This window comes from Gopherus flavomarginatus, chromosome 12 (assembly GCF_025201925.1).
Source record: "Gopherus flavomarginatus isolate rGopFla2 chromosome 12, rGopFla2.mat.asm, whole genome shotgun sequence".
Lineage (NCBI taxonomy): Eukaryota > Metazoa > Chordata > Testudines > Testudinidae > Gopherus > Gopherus flavomarginatus.
The window spans coordinates 7,614,167-7,634,492 of NC_066628.1; the positions used below are offsets into that span (position 1 = coordinate 7,614,167).

At 51.2% G+C, this 20,326-nt stretch overlaps 2 protein-coding genes across 4 annotated transcripts in view; one reads left to right on the forward strand and one right to left on the reverse strand.

Annotated features, from left to right (window-relative positions):
* LOC127033271 (zinc finger protein 850-like) overlaps window positions 1-20,326 on the reverse strand; it is a 103,821-nt gene that overhangs the window by 18,809 nt on the left and 64,686 nt on the right. The gene's annotated exons all lie outside the window — the stretch shown is intronic.
* Window positions 1,741-10,280, forward strand: LOC127033370 (zinc finger protein RFP-like). Its single transcript, XM_050921409.1, has 7 exons — window positions 1,741-2,177; window positions 4,801-4,896; window positions 5,496-5,726; window positions 6,352-6,374; window positions 7,107-7,222; window positions 8,857-8,916; window positions 9,769-10,280. The coding sequence occupies exons 1-7, from the start codon at window positions 1,761-1,763 to the stop codon at window positions 10,278-10,280; spliced, it is 1,455 nt and encodes a 484-aa protein (XP_050777366.1). The 5' UTR covers window positions 1,741-1,760.

The window sequence follows — 20,326 nt, forward strand, 5'->3', positions numbered from 1 at the left end:
TACCATACGCGCTGACTTTTATTTTTTCCCAGAGGGCTTCACCCCCGCTCTGCCCTCGGGCCCTGTCCCCACTATGCCCCTCCCCTGAGGCCCTGCCCTCGCTCCACCTCTTCCTAACCCCATTCTGCCTCCTCCCCTAAGGCCGTGCCCTCTGTCTGCCTCTTCCCGACCCTGCTCCAACCTCTCCCTGAAGCTGCAGCCAAACAGCAGCTCGCTGCTCTCCGCCCTCCCCCAGGCACCTCCCCTAGCTACCAAACATCTGATTGGCAGCCCCACAGAACAGCTGTGGCTGCTGAACTCCCCCTATATTTGTTCCATGGGTGTTTGAGCTCTGGAGAAGCCATGGGGTCAGCACCTCTGCTGCTTACAATCATGGGACCGAGCAGTGACCAAATATAAAGAGTGACTTACAATGAGACTTAGCCCATGTCCTGCTGTTAATGGGCAGGTCGCTAAGGCCTTAATTTACAACAGTGGCCTAATTGTGGGTGTCTCGGTTTATCTCCCCAACATACAGGAGTTCAGGGCACGTGTTCCACCTGCATTCGCAGCTGCAGCCAGAGTCAGTGGGTGCTGCAGGTGCCCAGCCCCTTGGAGAACCAGCCCCTCAGCACTTAGGTTAGTATCCCAAATTTGGACCCTAAATCAAAAGACATTCTTGATATTTGGTCCCAGCCCACCACAGCTGAATTCCCTCTCCTTGTCCCTGATGGCGGCTTCCCAGACTGCCCCAGGCCTCCTCAGTCTGTCTGCACATCCCCTCCTGCAGCCACAATGGGCAAGTGGCCTGAGAGGTCTCTGTTTATCCCACACCAGGTACCCTGCAGGCCCTCCCCCCTAGCACTAGTTACTACTGCCCCACACAACCGCTGCCCTCGGGTCCCAGCCCTCACCTGGGGGACAGGAGTTTGGTCTCCCAACAGTCCCTGGTCTCTCTGCTGAGACTGACAAACAGGGAGAAAATGGGGGCAGGCCTTGCTGGGTGTGGTTGTGTTACAGGGGCATCTGCTCCACTAGGGCCCAGGCTGAGATCTGAGCACATTCTTCAGGCCCCGAAACCGCCATCAGATGGACTTTCAGCCTCGGTCCATGTGGTGGTGGGGGAGGCACTGGGTTACTGCCCTGGGGGAGCTGCTAAGGGAGGGAGGAGACTTACCTGCTCACAGACAATTTAAACAGTTCTAAAGCTTCAGCTTCTTAAATCTCAGTGTCTAGTGTCATTAAATAGCTCTAGTCTGACCAAAATATTGTCTGATCCCCCCATAATTTACCACAGCTGTGAACATTTAAATTGGAATAAAACACTTAAACCTCAGATTTATGTGCAACTGTGGAAATTTAAATTAATAAATATAAAAAATGCTTAAAATAAACATCTGTCAAAATTATGTATTATAAAAAAATTCTGCCTAGCCTGACTATCACTGACACCCAGCTCCTGCTCCTGCTCCTGCTCCTGCAGGCTCATCCTCACAGGAGGATGCCTCCCTGACCCTCCACACCTGCTCAGGGACTGACTGGAGACCAGGTGCCCTTTGGGTTTTAATTACAGGCTGATTTCACTGAAAGTTATCTGTCACAGGTGTGACTGTACATTTTTTCACTAAAGCCTCCAGGGTTGAAATTGGCTGGGTCCTTCCTGCTCTGCAAACAGCCTGAGTGATTTTCAGGCAAAGAACCAACCCCTTGCTGCTGCAGGTGGGGCATAGTGTGAATTCAGGAAATTGAAACTAACCCTAATCCACTGCCCAGAGGGAGCCATGGCTGCAGAGAATCCCGTGGAAAGTCTCCAGGAGGAAGCGACATGTCCTGTCTGTCTGGAGTATTTCACAGAACCTGTCACTCTGGAGTGTGGGCACAATTTCTGCCGAGCCTGCATCAGCCAGTGCTGGGAGGGATCCGATACAGACATCTCCTGCCCTCAGTGCAGAGAAACTGTGCAGCAGAGAAACCTCAGGCCCAACAGGCAGCTGGCAAATGTCATAGAAATCGCCAAACAGTTGAGTTTACAGGCAGCAAAGGGAACAGGAGGGGATGGGGTGTGCGGGAAACACCAGGAGGCTCTGAAACTGTTCTGTGAAGAGGATCAAACCCCCATCTGTGTGATCTGCAGAGAGTCCCGGGCTCACCGCACTCACACGGTGGTTCCCATCCAGGAGGCTGCCCAGGAGCACAAGGTAGGGAACTGCTGTAAAATTTAATGGGTTAACTTTTGGGGTTTAATGACAGGCTAACTTCACTGAGAGTTCCCTGTCACAGGTGTGACTCATCATTCAGCTCTGTAAAGTCTTCATTGTACCAGAGATGCTGTAACAAAATTAATGATCTAGCAGCGCAGCAACAGAGGCGAAATATCAAGTCTTGAAAGTAGAATCTAGCCCACTCCTTCCCCAAGGCCCCTCCCATTCCCCACCCCAAAGCCTCACTCACTCCATACCCCGCTTTCTCCATTGTCCTCCATCCCCCACCCTCGCTCACTTTCACCGGTCTGGGGCATGGGGTTGGGGTTCAGGGGGACAGTACTGGCTCTTGGCTAAGGCCAGGGGGTTCATGTGTGGCAGGGGGCTCTGCACTGAGCCTTGCTCAGGATGTTGGGGTGCAGGAGGGGGTGATGGGTGCAAGCTCTGAGAGGGAGTTTGCATGCAGGAGGGGGCTCTGGGCTGGGGCAGAGTGTTGGGGTGCAGGAATTGGTAGGGGGTCCTGGCTTTGGGAGAAGGGTCAGGGCTTGGGCAGGGGGTTAGGGTGCAGGAGGTGGTATGGGGTGTTGGGTGAAGGAGGGGATATGGGGTGCTGGCTCCAGCTGGGCTTACATCAGGAGGCCCCTGGTCAGTGGTGCAGCGAGGCTAATGCAGGCTCCCTGCCTGCCCCAGCCCTTTGCCACTCCCAGAAGGGGCCAAGGGGCCCCTGTGGCCCTGGGGGAAGCATGTGGGTCTGTGTGCTGCCCCTCTCTGCAGGCACCATCGCTCCCGCAGCTCTCAGTGGCCACAGTTCCCTATTCCCGGCCAATGGCAGCTGCGGGGGCTGTGACTGCAGGGAATGCCGTATGGCTGGGGCAGGCAGGCAACCCCGCTGTGCCACCGGAGATTGCGATCGACAGGGAAAGTCTCCAGAATTGACTGGTAGATCGTAATCAACCGGTAGGGGATCGCTGGTCTAGCTAGACAAACGGTGGGAAGGGAAACTGAGGCACAAAGTGGGGCAGCGAGTTGCCCACAGTCACCCAGCATATCAGTGACAGAGCTTAGTATGGAACCCAACTCTCTCCAGACCAAAACCTGAACCACTTTGCCATGCTGCCATCTTCGCATCACCCCACCCAGTGATGAAGTGTGTCCGTTAAGAGGGAGAGACGCCTTGATAAAGGTCCCAGGCCCACCAGGGAGATGAGGTTTCTCGCTGGGATTCTGAATTCCCATGTTGCTCCATGAGGGGTTAAACTCAGATGATGTCAGCCTGCACTAGAGGAGATCACTGGGCTAAACGCTGCATGGGACCTCGAGCACCTTCAGTCCGCACACAAAAGGGCTCCAAACAGTGCAGGTCCATGCCAAGTACCACTGGGATTACACTGGATTGTAGCAAAACTGGAGCTGACCGGTGCCAGTCTGACCTGTTCTGTTGTGTACGTGGGCAAGGACGAGCCAGAGTGGTTCCGTTAGTCCCACCAGGCAGCCTTTTGAAATCTCCCAGAATGCACTGCTTTGGGGATCTTTACCAGGGAATGGAACCATGGGGTACCTGCCCAGGGGACATTGCCACAGAAAGGGGTTAGGACAGCACTGGGGCAAACCCCAACCCGTCCTTTATACAAATCTGCATCATGTCTAATTAGGGTGGTCACCCAGGCATCCCCAGAACATAGGACATGGCCACGCCTGCCTGCATGAGCCCGTCCTCACCAGTAACAGACATCCTGCTTGGGCCCCACCAGCGCTTTTTTCAGTGTCCTCACCTGCATCATTCTACATGAATGTGCCACCCCAGCCCTGCCCCCACCCTCACGGGTGTCCTTCTGCAGCCTCAGTCTCCTCCTCTCCCTTTTGCACCAGACAAAGCCCCGTACAGTGCCGAGTCCCTAACGGATAGGGACACTGCTCCACAAAACTGGACTGTGCAGCTTCCAATCAGACGAATGGCCTCCCGACGTCTCATGGGGTTTGCCCTGGTGCTTAAACCAGCTCTGTCCAACCACTGCAGTCCCCAGGGCTTCAAGGCTGAAATCCCAGCCCCTATTTAAACCCTGGTGGCTTTGGTTTGTTAAGCCTTCTACAAAACTGGTTTATTGATTCACCCCCATGTGACTCCAGTGTCCTGTTATGCGCTGTACCACTAATCAGTTCACAAATACCAGTAAAGCTTGGGTATAATTGAGATCTCTCTCTAATTACTGAAGAGGCTGGACTGCAACTGGTAACAAGTCGGAATATGACACACTCCCAGGCCTTGGCTACACTGGCGCTTTACACACCCCTGAGCGCAGCAAGTTACAGCGCTGCAAAGCGCCAGTGTAAACAGCGCTGTAAGCTAATCCCACGGGGAGGTGGAGTACCTGCAGCGCTGGGAGAGCTCTCTCCTAGCACTGGCGCCGCGACCATACTCGCACTTCACGGCAGCACTTTGAAGTTGCAAGTGTAGCCATACCCCCAGTCTCCATTAGTAAGATTTTATCTCCTTGTTGGCCCTGATGTCACAGAGCGATTAGAACCACAGTCATCTTGGGTTTCGGGTGGAAAAACACCCACTTCCAAGCATCTCTCAACTATCCAGATGAAACCTCTCAAATCATTTCTGTTTATTCAGGAGAGAATTCAGGCCCATTTGAAGACTCTGAGGGAAGAGAGAGAAAAGCTGCTGGGATTGAAAGTGACTGGAGAGAGGAATAGCCAGGAGTATCTGGTAGGTGCCTGCTGTTATGAACCAGCAGGGACTGGCAGTGGGAGGTCTGTTTGGAGGCAGACTCCTGTGTGGCCTTAGTGAACATGGGCTTGTGTGTGTTTCTCCATGATCATGGATTGCTGGGTTAGGGTCATGTGTAGACAAGCTCTAAGCTTCCACTCCAGTTGATGAGTTAATGTCTAGCCCTCGTGGCTTTCAGAGAAATCCCCCCAAGTGAACTGAATGTCCCCGTGAAGTGCTCTCCCCTGTGTCTGGTCATTTTGTGTATTTTTAAAATGTTTTCTTCTAACTCCTCTGGCGTCTCTATCAGTGCAGTGCTGAGTCCTGCCTCCTGCTGCTCTGGGTCAGGATTTCCAGAGACCATAAATAACAGAATATGCTGACCATGACAGACATGGAAACATCCATTTCAGAAGGATGCAGGGAGAAAAGGGGAAGGTGCGAGAGAATCCCTTGCCTACTATGCACAGGGTAAAGTCAAATGTCAGAAACCTTAGGATTTTCAAAGAAATTCAGCCTCCTGCACACTCAACTCTCCATGAAAGGACTCCGGGGTCCATCCATATGTCCCTGACCAGCCCTTGCCCTATTTCATACAGAAACAAACACAAACCGAGAGGCAGAAGATTGTGTCTGAATTTCAGCAATTGCGGCAGTTCCTGGAGGAACAAGAGCGACTCCTGCTGGCCCAGCTGGAGAAGCTGGACGAAGAGATTGTGAGGATCCAGAATGAAAATGTCAGTAAACTCTCCGAGCAGATTTCCCATCTCAGTGAGCTGATCAGTGAGATGGAGGGGAAGTGTCAGAAGCCAGCGAGTGAATTCCTGCAGGTGAGACTGAATGAGAAACATAGGTAGCCAGCTCCCACGCTCAGTCCTGCCCGCTGGCTGCCCTGCCGATCAACTCCTCCCACACCCTCTAGCGCCTCCCGCCTGCTGAGATCAGCTGTTCCACTGTGTGCAGGAGAGGCTGGGAGGAGCAGAGAGGGAGTGTGCTCACGAAAGGAGGTGGGGTAGAGGCAGGGTGGGAGTGGAGTGGGAGCAGGAAGAGTTGGCCTGGGGTGTGGCATTGTGGGAAGGTTTGGAGTGGGAGTGGAGGGTGGGGTTGAGCACTGCCGGGACAATTGAAAACCAGCATCTGTCATTAGAAACGTGCCAGATCCCACACAGGGAAGGGAGGGCTCCTGAATCCTACACACTGGGGTCGAGCATTTGGAGACCATAGTGTAATTCGGCATGTGCATTGCAGATATGTGAATAACTATTGTTCTTTGCAGAGTCACAGACATAGAGATATGAGAGATGGAAAACCCCCATTAGCTCAGGGAATCCATGGCCCTGGCCCCAGGGCCGGGCCTCTCTTCCCCATACTTGCAAAATCCCTTCCCTGAGATTCCGTGTGTGTGTGTCAGTCAGACTGGCCTGAAATTTTTTTGTCTCTCTCTCTCCCCTCTAGGATATTAGAAGCATCTTGAGCAGGTACGTGTCTCTCTCTCACTCCCCCTCACACTTCACAACGCTGGGAAAGGGTTTGGTGGTGATGTTAGCACTGCATCTCCCCAGGGCTCTACAGCAAAATGTGTGGGGAAGGTCACATGTTGGATACGAATCTCTCTGATCAACTTCATCCCGAGGGTCTCACCCTTGTATAGAAGACTCTGTAATTCTCCATTCAGTGGGAAGGACTGACCTCAAGTATTTCCTAGAGATGTCACATCCCTGGGGGACTGGCTGCCTCAGGATTGTGGGGCTGGAATATGGGCCTGTCACTGCTGGGGCCCTGGTTACCATTCAGCTCAGGGCAGCAGTGATCAAGAGTCTTTCCCCACCTGAGGACTGTTTGGAGGCCTGTGTGGAATGAGCTGGGGACGGGGGAGTTGGTGTCTCAGTCTAGTTCCTAGAGGGCAGATTTCTATAGCACTTCTCATGGGAACTTCCTGTTCCTCAGAGCACAGAGGCCAAGGAGTGAATTCGCCATAGAGACTCAATTCCCCTTTTATCCCAGAGCTGGTCTCTCCAGACCAGAGTTGAAGAATATTAATGAGTCTTTGAAGGGAAGGTTGTACGGCCATGGGCTGTGTTGCACCTGCTCTGAGGCTGGGAGAAGTCGAGGAATTCTAACTCCAGGCCCATTAGAGCAGTGACTCCCTAACCAGAACTTGTAATGAGTCTCACAGTAAAATATAATCACGTGAAATTGTTTCTCTCCAGGTGCGAGAAGGGGAAGTTCCAGCAGCCAGAGGAGATTTCTCCTGAACTGGAAGAGCAAGTCAGTGATTTCTCCCAGAAAACGACTCTGCTATTGGAGACTCTGGGGAAGTTCAAAGGTACCTAGAAGGGATCTAGGAATGGAAATTGGGATGAGCCTCTGAGACTGAGGGAGGAGAGTGGCTCTGGCCAATTGGTTCACAATTAGATGATGCTTCTATTTCATTGTTGGGTGAGAATATCATGCACTTGAGGTCCAAGTCACTCAGGTTCATTAATTCAAACCTTTATTTCTACCAAAAATATGTCTTGCCATGACAATTACTATTAGAGAAAGAAATGACTCAGACTTTAAGGCCAAAAGGGACCATCATGATCATCCAGTCTGACCTCCTGCATATTGCAAGCCATAGAACCTCCCCCACCCACTCCTGCAATAGACCCCTAACCTCTGGCTGAGTTACTGGAGTCCTCCAACCATGATTTAAAGACTTCAAGTTACAGCGAATCCACCATTGACACTAGTTTATATCTGCAAGTGACCCACGCCCCACATTGCAAAGGAAGGCAGAAAACCTCCCAGATTCTCCGCCAATCTGACTTTGGGGAAATTCCTTCCCGACCCCAAATATGGTGGTCAGTTGAATACCGAGCATTTTGGCAAGACCCAACAGCCAGACATGTGGCAAAGAACTCTCTATGGCTCAGAGCCCTCCCCTTCTACTGCCCCATCACCAGCCATGGGGCACATTTCTCAAAGGTAGATCCAGCCCATCACTGGGCTCAGGTCCTGTGTGCAGCTAGTCCGGGCCAAATGGGCTGTAGGGAAGGAGAAAGCCCCTCCCCCATGTTCAGGGATCCTTTCAACACAGGAGCCTCTGGTGCCTCCTCCACAGCAGCTTCAGACACAAGGCGGGTTCCTGAGAGAACGGGGAATGGGGTGGAGTTGGTGAGGGCGGGTGGAAGAGGGAGGGAATGGACAAGGGACAGAGGGATGTGGGCAGTGTAAAGCTGGGCCTCTGATATTCTGAACGCTGGGCAAGACACATGGGGACCATTGTCATAGAGATGTAACTCTGGCTGGCTTCAGAACTTCTCTGCCTGTGCCAAGGTCTGCACCAGCCCCTGCAGCCACTGAACAGCAGAGTCACCCCTCTCCTGCTGGTACAGGGGTGAATTTATCCCATTGAATCAACCTTCCCCACCTCAATTTCCACAATTATGAAATGATTGTAATATTATTTCTATTTGTCCTATGGAGGACGAGGCCCTGTTGTGCTGCTCTCTGTAGAGATGCTGAGTAAACAGACCCAACAGCTCACAGTTAGAGCCAGGATTTAGCAAACTCTCAATATCCTGTTAGTGTCAGAGGGACCGAAGTGGGTAAAGTTACTTTTATTCCAAAGTCTTTGCAGGCTCTGGGTCTAGGTTATGACAAAAGGCAGTAAGTGAATGAGACAAACCAACTGGAGTTTGAAGGGTGGAAGGGGATGAAGAAGGGAAAAGTAAATCTCACTTACAGATTGTCTGTCTGTCCTGTGATGATTGTGAGGCTGCAAGGACGTTGGTTCCATTGCTGGGAGATGCCTGAATGAGAGAGGAAAGAGACGGTTTCAGACCTTTTTATATTAAATATTTGAGTGTTTCTCGGTGTGTTTCTCTGTCAAAAGACAGTTCTAGGAGTTGAGAGTGGGAATGCTGTTATAAATATGAAAGGCTGAAATCTCATCTCCTTTCTCCTTCCCCCCTCCAGACACTCTGCCATCTGCACTAGAGACAAAAAGAGGAGGATCCCTAGGAACATTCAGACAGGGTGAGATTGCAGCTGGAGATTGTCTTTAAATTATCAGAAAACGTCTTCAAGAGATTGTAGCTAAAGTTACCAACCAAACCGACATTGACCATGACACACACAGCCCTAAAAACAACACACTGAACAGTGAGGAGCTCCCACGCTGAAGTCACACAAACACTCTTGACACCAACCTTAGTGCTGAGTCCATGCCCAGGCTGCTGAACAGAAAAGTTCCCCCTGAGTAGCCTGTGAGCAGAGCTCTCTGCCCTGAGGGCTCACACATCCCTCTGTTTTATCCCAGTGCAGGGGGTCTCCCCCATCGTACTTCTCCAACATTCTCCCTTTCCTTTGGTCAGGCTGGGCTCTCCCATTGGAGCTGCTTCCTGGATTGGGGAGATGCCCTCGTGCCCCAAGGCTCAGCTCCTCCCTTCTCTCTAGACTAGGGATGGGGCTACCTCACCCAATGCCATTTCCTACTCTCTGGCCTTAATTGGCTCTTCCTATTCTGGCCTGCATTTAGGGGAGGGAGCTTCCCTCTGGGGTTCAAAGCTGGTACCTGCCTCCTCTGCTTCCTCCTCACTAAAACCTTCTTGGCTGTGTCTCGTGCTGAGAATGGAGCAGCCCCAGCAGAGCGAGCAGGGAGCTGATTCCTCAGCAAGCAAATGGAAAAATGAATGAAGTGGCTCCCATTACACAGACTGAAGAACTGCAGTGACATCTCTGCTCAGTCTCAGGTGCCCAGGACAGAGGCAGCTCCCTGGGATCCAGGCCTGTCCCAGCCAGAATGGGGCTTCTGGGCAGTGTGTGAAATGGTCCCAGCTTCCCCCAGGACCAAGCTCTGCCCCTAATGCTCTGATTCTCTCTCCCCAGTGAATGTGACTCTGGATCCAGACACGGCTCATCCCAAACTTCTCCTGTCTGATGATCGGAAAAGTGTGAGCTTGGGAGGCACACAGCAGAATCTGCCCAACAACCCTGAGAGATTTGACTATTGGTCCTGTGTGCTGGGCTGTGAGAGTTTCACCTCGGGGAGACATTGCTGGGAGGTGGAGGTGAGGGATCAGGGAGGCTGGGCTGTGGGGGTGGCCAGAGAGTCTGTGAGGAGGAAGGGACAGATCAGCCATAGCCCTGAGGGGGGGATCTGGGCTGTGGGGCGGTGGCTGGGTCAGTTCCAGGCTCTGACCTCCCCTGAGACTCTCTTGCCCCTGAGCCGGGTCCCCAGCAGGATCCGGGTTTGTCTGGACTGTGACCAGGGGCAGGTGACATTTATCGATGCTGGTGACGAGGCCCCGATCTTCACTTTCCCGCCGGGCTCCGTCCCTGGGGGGAGAATCCAACCCTGGCTCTGGGTGGGGGGATCCCGGCTCCGACTGTGTCCCTGAGATGTGGTGAAATATCCCACTGGGGGCCCTGAAATCAGCTTTTCTAGCCTCACATGCCCTGGTCTCCATGACCTTGGAGGACTCCTGTCTACCCAACCCCTGGCTCCTCATCTCTGTGACCTATGGAAGCATCTCCCCTTCCCTGCAGCCTCAGGGATGGAGGGAGGAGGGGGAGGAACCCCTGGGGCTGCAGAGGGGCCCTGAGGGGCAGAGATGGGGGCTGGGCAGGGGGCAGCACTAACAGCTGGGCTGGGCACAGGCAGGGGTGGGGGTGGCAGGGTCACAGCATGAATCAATAGGGGGTTGGGGAGAAGCAGCAAGAAGGAGCGATTTGTACAGATCTGTCCTTACATCTCATTGGGGTCTCCCAGCCAGAGCTCCTGCTGCAGGGGCCCAAGTCACCATCCCCTGTAACTACAGGACAGCTGGTAACCCTGTAATTGTCACAAAAGGGTGGAGGGAGCGTGCGATGGGTTCAGATTGACAAAAAAAACCAAACATTGACACGATTTTTTTTAAGGTTAATAATTTCGTGATTTTTTTTAACTCCTGAGGTTGGCAGCACTGGGGGAGGCAGGGACAGGGCAGGTTTAACCAGAGGGAGTTAGGAGAAGCAAGGAGAAAAATGTGAATGAAAATAAAACAAGAATAAAGGGAGAGTCCAGGAGAAATGGTGCAAAATAGAAATGAGAAGAGTGACAGGAAAATATCCCTGATGGGATTGGGGAATGAGCCATTCAGCAAGAGGGGAAAGGGTAGCAAGAGAGGAAAGGGTAAAAGCAGAGAAAAGAATGGAGCAGCCATGAGGGATGATCTGTGGGAGGGAGGAGAGGAAAATAAACAGGGATGGGAAGTGAAGGCTACAAAAATGCTGAGTAGAAAATGGTGGTATGAAAGACAAGCGAGAAGGAAAGGGAATGTGAGAGGGACAGAGATTTATTACACATTACTGAAAGAGACATTGTAACTCATTAATTCCCTATATTAATTCCTGAGCAACTGTACTGTTGTTGTGCCATTAAGAAAACTGTTCTCGGTAGCTGGGGATCTCCTTTCAATGCTGTTATTATTAGTCGCGTTGGGACAAGGCTGTTCGGTGAGAAAGTTGGCAACCCTAATTCTGTAAATAAAACATTAAAAACAGTTCTTGTTTGTTCCACTTACTGTCCCAGCTGCAGTTGCCGGGGGCAGCAACATGGGATTTACTTCCTGACTTGGTTGTGATCCACCAGCACCCATGGGGAATATTGAGCCTCTAGGAAGAGAGTTTGGGTTTTACTGTGGTGCGTCACTAACTATCCAGCCTGTGCTCTGTCTCTGTCCTGTGCACACCCATGTCAATCAGGAATTGCTCAGCTGTGCTCTGCAGAAAGGTGACTGGTTACCCAGGGTGCAATCCATGAAGGGACTTGGTGTTGCAATGCTGAGCATCATGGCAGGGTCTAATTTGTAGACAACCAGAAAATCACAATCTGCAACTCTGCAAAGCTGAGTTGGGGCCTGAACTCCCTATACAGTGAATGGGCATCACAGACACCTTACGGTGTGATTCACAAAAGCCAGCTCAGTGGGGATGGGGGAGCCATCTGAGCTTGTCAATAGGCAATGCCGACAAGAGATGGCTGAAGGGGTATCCTAAGCCCTGCCCCCTCTCACAGACAGGTGCCTAAATTGGGGCCGTAGAGGGGCATCTGTCTCTGCTTAGCAACCCACAGATGGGAACTCAGCGCCTGACGTCAGGTGGCTCAGGCTCCTAAAGTGTTTCTTGCTGGAATGAGGTAGGCACTTGCCTCGCTCCACACAAAATGTGAGAGGCAGAGGGAAGGAGAATGTGGTTTTGAGGATGTCAACCAGCTTATAACATTTACTCCCGTGGTTAGAGCATTCAGCTGGCATGCGTGAGACTCAGGTTCAGTTCTCCCATCATGCTGTCTAGAGCAGGGGTTTTCAAAGTCTGGGTCATGGCTGGTCAGGGGAAAGGGAACGGCGAACCGCAGCCACTGGGTGCTGTGAACAGCGGTGCCTGTGGACGCTCAGGTAAACGAAGCATCTGCGACCTGCCAGTGGCTTTTCCTGACCAGCCGCAGCCCAGACTTTGAAAACCTCTAATCTAGAGTAATTGAGGTATGTGAATGCCAACCTCAGAGCAGTTACAAAGCAGGGCACAAACCCCACGTGGGTTGTGAGTTCTGTGTTTAGATTTCACTCGCCAGGTATCAAGTACGAACCCCTCAAGCACTAAAACAGCCATAACATGGGCGGTGGGTGAAGCTTCCCCTGGGGGAGCCTAGTTCCCTGTCCCACTTCTTGCACCCCCATTCCAATCCTGCTCCACTCCAGGCCCCACCCCTGCTCCACTACAGAGTCCACCCTCTCCCTGCTCAGCTGCCATGAGTCGCTGCATCCCTCCTCTCCTGCCCCTGTGAGGATGAGGGTTGAGAAGCGATGTGGTGATAGGGGAAGGGGCCTTAAAGGGCAAGAGAGGTGAGGAGGGATGTGGCAACTGGTGGGCAGGTCACATGGGGATGAGGGTGTGAGGAGAGATGTGATGAGCAGGAGAGGGGGGTCTTGTGGGGAGAGGGTGGGGGAGGAGAGGGGCAGGACATGGCAGGTGGGGGGGTTAAAGTTACCAGCTGCTCTATCCTAGCCACAGAGAATGGTGGAAGATGTAGAACAGGAGGTAGTCTCTCCCCATCCCAGGAAGACCCCTTCCCAACCCAAGGCAAAGGGAGAAGGAGGTGGCAGAACTGGAGGGAGAGCCTCTCCCTAACATAGAAACCAGGAGAAGCCTCTAGGAAAGAACCCCCCACAGCCAAAGGGGAAGGGATGTGACAGCCCTGAGGGGGAGACCTCTCCATTCATGTCTCTGAATTTAATATTTTAGACACGTAGAAGTATTCACCAGAATTCACATGGTCAGAGTTAAGGGTGTTTGAATGCTAGGCAGTGAGAAGGTTTCTGTTTACTGGTGCCTGTGTCCCAGAAATTGTTAGGTGCCACCGGACTGCTGTAAGGGAAAGCCTCATATCTGACCTCCAGAATCCCCAGATAATTCAAGCTTTTGGGACCGGAAGAGGAACACCTTCCTATCCTGAGGCCTGGAACCCGCTACCTAATCCCGTGGGGCAGAATTGACCCTCCAGACTTCCGCATGCTTAAACACACCATCTCCCAGAACTCCACGCCAAGGTGAGAGCCTTCTGGTTTTCAACACTAGTTGTGAAGCATTACTACAGAGAGACTCTTTGCGCACGTCTAACACATTATTGCTTTTTCACTTCACCATATTAAGCACAGGAGAGAGCAGATCACGTAGCACAAAACACCCAGCCTAATTGCAGTGCTTATCATTAGCTTACCCTTCCCTGGGGCGTCCTGGGGGCCGTGTGGGATCAGGAAAAGCAGGCAGGGCTCCCGACCTCATGACGCTGCTACATGAGGGGTTACTTTGTTCTCTCCTTTGGAGTTGGAGACAAAGAGAGAGATCCATGACAGGACCTAGATATTGTACTCCTGGGGGAATTTTGCACCAGAAACATTTAAAATTCTGCACACGATATTTTAAAATTCTGCATATTTTATATGTCAAAATAACTCAATATAATCATGTCAGTTTCCATTATTTTGGTAATTTATTCCAAAATACCTGTCACAAATATGTCTGTAACAGACAAAAAAAAAAGATTCTGGTAATTTTTTTTCACAAATAGATTAATCTGTTCTGGTGCCACGGTGGACTGTGGTGGGTGAAAGGGGAAACTGCAGCACTTCTCGGGCAGAATGTATTTTCTGCAGAAGAAAAGAATTCTGCGGCCGGACATAGAATCATAGAACTGGAAGGGACCTCAAGAGGTCATCTTGTCCAATCCCCTGCACTCATGGCAGGACCAAGCACCATCTAGACCATCCCTGACAGGTGTTTGTCTAATATGCCCTTAAAGATATCCAATGATGGAGATTCCCCAACCTCCCTAGGAAATTTATTCCAGTGCTTAAGTACCCTGACAGTTAGGAATTTTTTCCTAGTGTCCAACCTAAACCTCCCTTGCTGCAATTTAAGCCCATTGCTTCTTGTTCTATGAGAGGTTAAGGAGAATAATGTTTCTCCTTCCTCTTTGTAACAACCTTTCAGGTACTTGAAGGCTGTTATCATGTTCCCTCTCAGTCTTCTCTGACTAAACAAACCCAATTCTTTCAATCTTTCTTCATAGGTCATGTTTTCTAGACCTTTCATCATTTTTGTTGCTCTTCTCTGGACTTTCTCCAATTTGTCCACATCCTTCCTGAAATGTGGCACCCAGAACTGGACACAATACTCCAGATGAGGCCTAATCAGCGCAGAGTAGAGCAGAAGAATTACTTCTCATGTCTTGCTTACAACACTCCTGCTAATACATCCCAGAATGATGTTTGCTTTTTGTGCAACAGCGTTACACTGTTGACTCATATTTAGCTTGTGGTCCATTATGACCCATAGATCCTTTTCTGCAGCACTCCTTCCCCAGGGCTCCCACGGCTATTTAAAGGGCTGGGGCAGTAGAAGCAGGGAAGCCCCAGGCCCTTTAAGTAACCCCCAGAGCCCTGGAGTAGCGGGAGGCTCCACTTGCCTCTGTTGCCCCAGTCCTTTAAATAGCTCCTGGAGCACTGCCGCTTTCCCAGGGATCCCGTGGCTATTCAAAGGGCCGGGGCGGTGGAATCAGGGGGAGCCATGGGCCCTTTAAATAGCCCCTGAGCCCTGGGCTGCTGCTGCTACTACCCCGGTGCGGGAGGGAGGAGGAGAGGGCACTTACCCTGCAGGGTGGGCTGTAGCCCCTCTACTCACACCCTCTCCCACAGCCAGCCTCCGCTGCACCTCCCTGCCTGCACCAGTCCTGCACCCCGTCCTGCCCGCACCAGCCCCGCACTCCCTGCCCTGTCTCCAGCCAACCCCTGCCACACCCCCCCACCTGAAGCGAGCCAGTCCTGCCCTCCTCTGTCTCCAGCCCTGCCAACCCCTGCTGCACCCACCCCCGTGGCCTTGCCTGAAGCCAGCCAGCCCACCCTACCCCACATCCCGCTGTCTCCAGCCAGTCCTGCACCCCTTGCCCTGCCTGCAACCAGATCCTACTTCCAGCCAGCCCCATGTTCACTGGTACCCTGCAATTCCCAGGGCAGTAACCCTGCACACCTGCTTCAATGAGGGGGGCAGGGAGCAGCTGGGATCCACACACGTGCACACCCTAGGGTGACCAGACAGAAAGTGTGAAAAATTGGAACAGGGGGTGGGGGATAATAGAATCCTATGTAAGAAAAAGACCCCCAAATCAGGACTGTCCCTATAAAATCAGGACATCTGGTCACCCTAGCACACCCCCAGGGAGTGGCAGGGACCCACACATGTGAAACGGAGCTCATTTCTAGTTCAGGCCCATCTTTTTAAAAAAGAACTTTAGGCAGGGTTAACATACATCCGTATTTTCCCAGACATGTCCAGCTTTTTGGTTCTTAAATTGCCATCCCGGAGGAATTTTTAAAAATACGGACGTATGGTAACCCTATTGGTACAAAAAATACATACTGTGGCACATCCCTTAAATCAAAACTTTTTATAGGGAACCGGTTGTAAGAAATGAAAGGCTTTTTTTTACATGTTTTTTTTAAGTCATCCCTGCTGGGGCCCTGTCAAAACCTAGTCCCAGATTTGGGCCTTAGCGTCCAAAATATGGGGGTTAGCATGAAAACCTCCAAGCTTAGTTACCAGTTACCACCACCCAAAAAATTAGAGTGTTTTGGGGCACTCTGGTCCCCCCAAAAACCTTCCCTGGGGACCCCAAGACCCAAATCCCTTGAGTCTCACAACAAAGGGAAATAAACCTTTTCCCTTCCCCCCCCGCCAGGTGTTCCTGGAGAGATACACAGAAGCAACCTCCGTGAATCTAAGCAGAGGGAGTCCACCCTCTCTAATTCCAGTCCTGGAAACAAAAGCACTTCCCTCTTCACCCAGAGGGAATGCAAAGTCAGGCTAGTAAATCTAACACCCACAGATCTCCCACCAATTCCCTGGGTGAGCTGCAGACCCAATTCCCTGGAGTTCCTCACTAAACAAAAACTCCAACAGGTCTTAAAAGAAAGCTTTATATAAAAAAGAAAGAAAAATACATACAAATGGTCTCTCTGTATTAAGGTGACAAATACAGGGTCAATTGCTTAAAAGAATATTGAATAAACAGCCTTATTCAAAAAGAATACAATTTAAAGCACTCCAGCAACTATATCCATGTAAATACAAAGAAAACAATAGAAACCTTACTGTCTTACTATATTTGTACTCACAACTTGTAAACAGAAGATTAGAAAGCAGGAAACAGAAATCCTCCCATAGCCGAGAGAGATAGATTCAAGACAAAGGACTCACACACAAACTTCCCTCCACCCAGAGTTGAAAAAATCCTGTTTCCTGATTGGTCCTCTGGTCAGGTGCTTCAGATACTTATTTCCAGGTGAAAGAGACGTTAACCCTTAGCTATCTGTTTATGACAGGCCCCGCCGAAAATGTTCGAATTGGGCCCGCACTTCCTAAAGCCGGCCCTGCTTTACAGTCCACAAAAAAGAAATCCCATGAGCCCACACCCAGTAAGGAAACATCTAATGATATTCAATCAGCCCATTTCTGAGAAGGAAGTGAAACTAAACTTCTCTTTTGTCTCTGTAAAGGGACTGTTGGCCTCTAACAAACACTCGGCGGAGGTGTTCTGGCTCTCAGTACGAAAAGAAAGGGGAGGGGTCGATGGGAAACCAGGACCCTGAGACTGACAGTCTCCAGGGGCAAAGGGGAGAGACCAATGCGCCAGATGAGCCTGATTGACAGGGTGGGCAGGCTAATGAGGCAGGCAGGGGGTCAGGGAGATCCTGTTGTCCATGTGGGCTGGAATCTCCCTGGGTCAGGCAGACAGAGTGGGGCCAGCTAAGGTGAGGGAAGGGGCCCAAGCTGAGCTGGGAGCAGAGCTGCAGCCACAAAGCCAGAGACAGGGCCTGGGAGAGTAGATCTTGTGCTGGGAGCAGGGCTGGGCCAGCCAGAGACCCGACCCAGGGAGAGCAGATCGTGTGCTGGGAGCAGGGCTGCAGTCACAAAGCCAGAGGGGCCAGAAAAGCAGCCCAGGGCCTGGAGGCAGAACAGCAGAGAGTGGAGCTGGGGCTGGAGCAGGGTGTGGTGAGCAGCTGGGGAGAGTGAGGGAGGCTCTGGGTAGACAAGGGTCCTGCAGACTAGACTGGGAGGGGAATCATGACCAGACGGGGGGCGGGGGGTTGATGCTGGGAAGAAGGGTCCCACCACCCAGAGCCTGGAGGTGTGTGGCCACCACCAGAGCAAGTGTCCAACTCACAGGGTCCCTGCAGCACAGCCAGGGCCTGGGACATGTGAGGAGCAGACTGTGAACTGCCCTGAATCCCCAAAGACGCTGCTTGTGATGTTCCCTGCCACAGAGCTGGGTTATGTGTTTACCTTTAACCTTTCCCATTTTTTTCCTTATTTATTTATATTGATTGCTGTTTAAATAAATTGTATTAGCTTTAAATTGTATGTAATGATCAGTGGGTCAGAGAAGTGTCCAGTGCAGAGAGTATCCCAGAGTGGGGACACCCTAGTCCCTGCCCTAAGTGACCATGACAAGGTTGGGGGTCGAGCCTCCCAGGAATCCTGGGTCCAGCCTTGTCGGGGTTATGAGGACTCTGCCACAGAGGAGAGTGGAAGGGGAGGCCTCGGGGTCAGGCAGGCATCTGGGTAAAGGAGTGGGAGTGAGGACTCAGATCCTTCTGCTGGCCCATTTCACCGGGATAGTGTATAAGCCAGGAAAGTTGCCCACAATACTGGTACCATTCCCCCACTTACGTCTCTTTCCTGCACTAGAAGCAGGGCCGGCCTTAGGATTTATGGTGCCCTAGGCGAGATTATTAAACTGGTGCCCCTGTGCCTGTCTTGCTCTTAGCAACACAAACATAAGCTTACAGTATTGGAAAACTTGCCACAGGCATGTTACTAAAACCAGTTTAACTTAATTAAGCACACTGTAATACTGATGAACTAACACTAAAAAGTCGCACTATAGAAAAAATTCTGATTTGACAGAATGATGCAAATAATATATTTTTTTAAATTTGTCAACATTTTATTGGAAATTTATATGAAGAGGTATTGAAACAAGGATTAGTTTTTAATTAAAAGCAGTCTTTCTGGCTTTTTTGGCTGCAAAATCAGTAATAATGTCATCGTATGACAAAGACAAAGTGATATCTTGTTCGATTGTAAGAATAGCAAGACCAGTCAAGGTTCCTGACTCATTGTAGAGTGTAGATAGTTTTTAATGAGCTTTAGTTTTGAGAAACTCTATTCTCCTGATGCTACTGTTACAGGAATTGTCAGTAGAATATGAGTGGCAAGTTTGCTGGTATGAGTAAACTGTACAATGTCCATCACTGATTTTGCATGTGGCAACAACTCAGTTCTTCGTACAGTTCAAGTCCATTTAAATCAAAATGATCACCATGCTTCAGGAGGCTCTGCAGGTCAGGGATCCACAATGTGGTGCCCGCAGGTGCCATGGCGCCCACAGGGGCTTCTCAGTGCCCCCACATACTGGCCGGAGGACGAGCATCCGCAGAAATGTCACCGAAATTTGGTGGCATTTTGGCGCCAATGCCTCTGGATGACACTGCTTGCCGTTGAATTTAGGCAGCATTTCTGCGGATGCTCGTCCACCACCACGGTCCTTCGTCTGGCGCACGCCAGACGAAAAAGGTTGGTGACCACTGTTCTAGGTTCTTGCACTTTGTCATTAGTTGCTCTTGTTTCCTATTTCGTTGAATTTAGTCCCACTCAGCCTGCTGCCAGCTGAGTGAATAGAACCCCAGGCCGACAGCGGGTTGAGTGGCTCAGCTAGGGTCTCAGCCGCCGGCCTGCTCAGCCTGCTGCCAGCCTGGGGTTCCTTGGGGGTCTCCAGGCCAGCAGCAGGTGCTGAGTGGGGCTGGCAGCTGGGACCCTGAGTGGGAATGGGACAGCAGCCAGAATCCCAGAGCAGCGGCGGGCTGAGCCATTCAGCCCACCACTGCGTGTCATCAAAAATCAGCTCACGTGCCACCTTTGGCACATGTGCCGTAGGTTGCCAACCCCTGCTCTATACACTAGTAAGGAGATGAGCATATTACAGTTGTTGGAGGGCTCTATTTAGCAATAACAGGCTATAGGAAAGTCAGTCAACATTTTTTGTTTCTCTGAGGAAAACTGGCCCACTCCCTTCCCCATTCCAAAATTGTCACAAATAATTGTCAACAACTTAATTTTCTGTTTTTGGCTAAGATATTGATTTTTTTTTTAAAAAAATATATATTGAAATTGAATTCAGGATTCTTAGCAAGCATTTTTAGCAAAAAAAATTTGCTCAATGACAATCAAAATGGCAACACAGTACTGCTTTCTTGCTTGGCTCACCCCTCCAGCCTGCTGGTTCAACAGCTGCAGTAGAAGAAGAGAGGTGGAAAACTGCAGGACCCCAAAATCCACATCTTGGGGTGCAGAGCAGCAACAGCAGCAGCAAATCCTCAGGTCTGATCACACACCAATGGGCACCACCGCCAGCTCAACGGACCATGGTGAAGTTAGCACAGCATCTGATCTCAGGGACGGGGCACCCATGGAGCCACAGCAGCTCATCCTGCCCTGTGCAGCTCCCACCAGATGAGATGGATCACTGCCAGTCCGGGGGAGAGATGCACTCCCCAACTAGGGTGACCAGATCCAGATGTCCTGATTTTATAGGGCCAGTCTCGATATTTGGGGCTTTGTCTTATATAGGCACCAATTACCCCCACCTAGGGTGACCAGACCGCAAGTATGAAAAATCAGGATGGGAGGTGGGGTGCAATAGGAGCCTATATAAGAAAAAGACCCAACATATGGGACTGTCTCTATAAAAGTGGGACATCTGCTCACCCTACCGCAACCCCCTGTCCTGATTTTTCGCACATGCTATCTGGCTATCCCCAGCCCAGCCGTGTGTGACCATTCCAATCCT